We start from the raw sequence: 4,903 nt of genomic DNA on the forward strand, positions 1-4,903 counted from the left end.
GGTTTGCAGGCATTATTTTCCCCTGTAAAACAGTTTTTCAGTGAGGTTTCGCTAATTTAATTGCCTGATTGCTGATTATTTCAGCTCTTGAGTGTTGATTAGTGTGCTTTTGGTATCTGTGGAAATAATGTCATGTACAGTTGGGGTTCACAGGGGCACACACACCCCTTTGGGGGGTTAATCCAGCTTCTAGTTTCAGGGTCGTAGTGACGTTTGATGAATGACCCTGAAGACTGAATTGAACCTGCAGGGGTGGAAGACTTTAATGAAGTGTAAAAATCCAAAAAACATAGTTACGTTTTCACAAATTAAGCTGATGTCTGTGTTTTTGGGTGGATACAGTGCAGATGTTGACTTTTTGAGCAGGAGCTCATCTGACTGGCTTATATACTTTTGGGTAGTTTAATCTATAAAATTATATACAAATAATTTTCACCTCGGATGAGAGGTGAAACGTCTTCAAGCAACTTAAAGAAGTCCAGACGCTTTTCTTTGCAAGCTCCTTTGACTACGATGACCTGGATGACTGAGAACCTTCACAGACATACAAATAATTAAGATTTTTTTATATAAGAAACTAAAACTAATCTAGTGAAGTAAAACATTTCCTTTAAACGGTAATAAAACAAACTGTAAGAAATGTAACGTTCAAATTACAGGAGATTAAACTGTTGTTTTACAGTCGTTCTACTCTAATCTACTGCTTTCTTACTGTTGTATAGTATTATATTGTCAGTGCACTGTAATAATACTGCAAAAATACTGTAAAATGTAAGTGCAATTCATCAGCCAAGTACCAGGAGTGTTCACAGGATTTTTTTTTAAGTCAGAGCTAAGTACCAACCCAGAACACATGAGCACACCAGGAGAGAATGTGAGTAAGTTATTCAGACCTCTGACTTCCATATGGATATGGTGTTATCGGAACTAAACATAGCTGTAAATATGTTTGATTTTATTGCACAGTAGAAGTAAAGAGAATTAAAAATGTCAAAATGTGCCGTTTTGTGCTGTAAAATGAGCAAAAAGCTTTCAGTACGTAATGTTATGTGCAGCGATTCTTTAGCCCTTCGTTGTTTCAAACAGAATGACAAAAAAGACATCCGGTTGCGTGAGAAAACACTTTTCAGCTCTTTAATCTGTGACTTTAGAGAAAAACTTCTCAGTGAGTTTATGGTCTCATCTGGTAGTTTTAAGTTTTACTGAATCCAATATGGCATTCACTTTGCAGATTATGGTCCCAGTTAGAGTCAGACGGAAATGTAAAGGCAGGTTCTTGCAGGCGTGACTTTTCCTTTGGTTTCACTTTCAGTTAAAGCAGAAGTCCATAGTTTCGGGGCTTAGATGGGATTTTACCAACCAAGCTGTGTGCTGTCCCTGTGTGAGTCGTCCCTCGTTGAACTAAACACAGCACAAGTAAAATCATACCTGTAAAATAGCCACTTAACATCCATGAAGTTATCAATAACCCGCCTGGGATTAAATTAAGGTCAACATCAAGTCTTTTCAGTCATCTTGGACAGAAGACCTTTAAGACCAAAATGCACAAAACAGTTATTTGAAAGCTCTGATCTTTCTTAAAAGCTACAACCAAAACCTAAAGAGGTCACAGGTGACGTGATAGCAGTGATGTTGTTATTGTACAACTGTTTTTGAAAGATTTTTTCTGATTTACGTGTTTAGAAAAATCGTCTTAAATCATCTCAAAACCACTGATCCTGGTCTCTAAAATGTAAAGATTTGAATTTACTTTAATGGAAACTTATCATTTTTCCTTGTTTTTGCTTGTTTAAACCCTTTGAATTCAATTATTTGGCATGTAACTGAAGAGGAGACACTTGAACCATCATTTAAGGAGATAAGCTGGACGGATTTTGGTTTCATTTTCTTCAAGAAGCCACAACTTGAGGTGTAAATCAAGCTGTTACCTGCAGAAAACACACAAGAAGGCAAAGAAAGCTGTTTCTCAGTTTGGTCTTTATTTTTATTTTATTTTTTTATTTGGACATTTAGCAAAATACTGCAGAAACATCCAAAGCAGTATAAGAGCTAAGGGTTACAACAAAACCAAAATAAATAATCATCATCATAATAATAAATTAAAACATGATTGCATTCGGTTTGTCTTCAGGAGCGGCTCACTGATTGCTATAATGCCACATGAACACGCCGCCCTCACATAAGTTAAAGGAAATAAAAAGGATTTGGCTACATGATGAAAAAACACAGCGACAGATCACAGGTTCGACCACACAAAGCAGTAACTTACACAAATAATTTAATAAATACATAAATAAATAGAAAAAAGATTAGATATACTGTATACTGGTAATACAGAAGGCTTTGTAGAAAATAATTATCATCATATGCTCAGCCAGTGATAAATAAAAACAATCAGGTCAGTTTAAGGCAGTTTTACAGCAGGAGTCTCTAATCCAAAGGCATTACCGGCTACACTAGTTTTACTCTCTTTTGTTTTCAGTCGACAGCTACTGATCCACAGATCCACGAGCTATGTTAAAGCTAATCAGAGTGATGAGATAAGGTCTGTTCAGGCCTGCGAAGTCTGCTTTATATCCTACAGGTCATCTCCTCTCTTAGGTCTAGGAGCTAATAGCACTTGTGCAGAGATGCTAGAAAAATAAATTAACAGTCTAACGTTTTTTTTAAAAAAAAGAGCTTTGAGGATCATTTTAAGTGATGTTGGGGTGGGCGTGGGTGTGGGTTACAGGCCAGGAGGAGTCAAACACACACACACACACACACACACACACACACCCAGAGGTTGCTGAAGTGTCCTCGAGCAAGGCACTGAAACCTTGCAAGCTGCGTGTGAGTGGATATGTGAGAGCATGCTTGGCTCTCTGTTTACCACAGAAAATGTGAATTATTTGACGATAATTTTTACTCGAAAAGACACAAATAAGCAAATTTTTCACGTGTCTTTGAGGAAGATTGGACTTCGGTGTGGTTTTGTCCTTTGGAGATATATAGCTACAGTGAAACAGAATTACTCCCAGAGTTACAACTTCTCACAAACCTCTTTACATCTGTTACTCAGTTTAAGGAAGTGTGCTTTAGGGTACAGATGTTTTTTTATTTTTCAGTGGAACTCTGAAATCCTAAAAACAAAAAGAAACACGCGGGTGGACTCTGATTCCCGGTGTGTGCCAGTCCACAGTTCGGGATCAGCAGGCGGGGCGGAGCGGCATCTGCAGCAGGATCACCTGCCGGTTCTCGGACGGGTGGCATTTGTTGATGTGCCTCGTGAGTCCCGGTGAGCTGTAGAAGACTGCGGGGCAGTATTTGCACGAGTACACCTGTGAGGAATGCAGCAGGCGGATGTGCCGCTCCTGGCTGCCTCTGCTGGTGAAGTTCTCCCCACACACGGGGCACAGGTGGCAGCAGGAGGCGCTCAGGTTGAGCGGCGCCGCGCTCTGCTCGCAGCCCGCCGCGTCCTCCTCCTCCGCCGCTTTTGGGGACCCGTGCTGCGACGCCAGGTGTTTCCGCAGGTAGGCTTGGCGCTTAAACCTCTTCCCGCACTGACTGCAGTCGTACAGTCCGTCCTCTGAACCGGACTCGGACGGCTCGGGGCTGGGTGTGTCCCTGTCACTAGAATCCTTTGCTTCATCCGAGGCCGTCTTCGACGCGGACACCTTGTCGCTCGGCGTATTTTGCGGCTTCGGTTTGTGCCAGCGCCGATGGGAGGCGAGGTTGGCCGGGCAGCTGAACACCTTGTCACACTCGGGACACCGATACTCAACCCGGACTATCCTGGAGCATTTGTGCTGCGCCAAAGCGAACGGGTCTGCGTACGCCTCCCGGCATAGCTGGCACACAAACTCCCCCAGCGGGACGTGGTCTCCTCCGGCCGGTGGCGCTCGGGGAGGTTTCTGGTCCACCGGCGCCTCTTTAATCTTCAGCCCGAGAACCGGAGACGTAGTGACATCATCCTCAAAGTGCAGTTTGCGGATGGCTTTGGTTTTCTTGGACGGCGGCTTGCCTTTGCGCTCGGCGTCGTTGGCGCAGCGCTTGGAGCCGCCGGTTGCAGCGGCGGGGAGCGTCCCGGCGGATGACGAGCTGCTCTCGGGGCGGCTGCTGTTGCTGGAGCCGATCTTCAGGTCCACCGGGGCGAAGAGGTGATCCAGGGCGGTGATGGCTGCCGGTGTGGGAAAAGACTCCGCGGAAACCGGCGAGCCGAGGCTGAAGCGGACCTCGGAGTAGGAGCGGTCGTGCTCGTGGCTGACGGGGCGGGTGGGGCTGTACAGAGACTGATACACCGCCTCCGGGTTCCCGAACTGCACGGGCTTAGCATCCGGCTCCGGAGCCGTAGCCGCCGCCCCGCAGGTGGGCGTAGGCGTCAGCGCGCGCACCGGGATGGAGACGAGATGCGCTGAAGAGGAGGAGGAGGGCGGCAGCAGCGGCGGAGCATCAGCCGCCGTTTGGTCCGTTTCTTCGTCCTCGGAGCGGACCCGGTAGGACACCGGGTTGGTTTTCTTGTTCCTTTTTACCAGGAATCCTCTGGGCATGTTTGCGGGGAGCTGAAGGCACTTTGGGCGCTGCGGGAAGAAGAAAACCACTTTCAGCCGCTCGCGCACAAAATCAAACCATCTGATGCGTCTTTTTTCTCTCTGTTTGTTTGTTTCCTCCTGCTATTGATCCCGTGTTCTCCTCTCGAGGTCCTTTCACCACAACATAGCTGCACTCTTTTTAAGGCGACATGATGACATTGTTCCCGTCCCCCCCTCGTTGCCTCATCCCCGACCAATCAGAAGGAGCCGAGGTCCCCTGTGGATTTGGGGAGTGGGTGTGGGAGGATGGAGAGGCTGATGGAAGCTAGGAGGAGGAGGGCGGATTTGCAGATTGCAAAGCAGATGTACCTGAGGGTTTTATTGTATTTCCC

The 4,903-nt window shown here is 46.0% G+C and overlaps 1 protein-coding gene across 1 annotated transcript; it reads right to left on the reverse strand.

The window, feature by feature from the left end:
• Positions 1 to 2,058: 2,058 nt before the first annotated feature.
• insm1a (insulinoma-associated 1a) lies at positions 2,059 to 4,865 on the reverse strand. The gene has a single exon (XM_005732728.2). The coding sequence runs from the start codon at positions 4,527 to 4,529 to the stop codon at positions 3,189 to 3,191; it is 1,341 nt and encodes a 446-aa protein (XP_005732785.1). The 5' UTR covers positions 4,530 to 4,865; the 3' UTR covers positions 2,059 to 3,188.
• Between the last annotated feature and the right edge of the window lie 38 nt (positions 4,866 to 4,903).

Source organism: Pundamilia nyererei, unplaced genomic scaffold (genome assembly GCF_000239375.1).
Source record: "Pundamilia nyererei isolate P.nyererei 1_Seehausen unplaced genomic scaffold, PunNye1.0 scaffold00048, whole genome shotgun sequence".
In the NCBI taxonomy this organism is placed as follows: Eukaryota; Metazoa; Chordata; class Actinopteri; order Cichliformes; family Cichlidae; genus Pundamilia; species Pundamilia nyererei.

What these genes read in the sequence shown, in the direction of transcription:
- insm1a (XM_005732728.2), bottom strand. Translation starts at nt 4,529, where the DNA reads ATGCCCAGAGGATTCCTGGTAAAAAGGAACAAGAAAACCAACCCGGTG.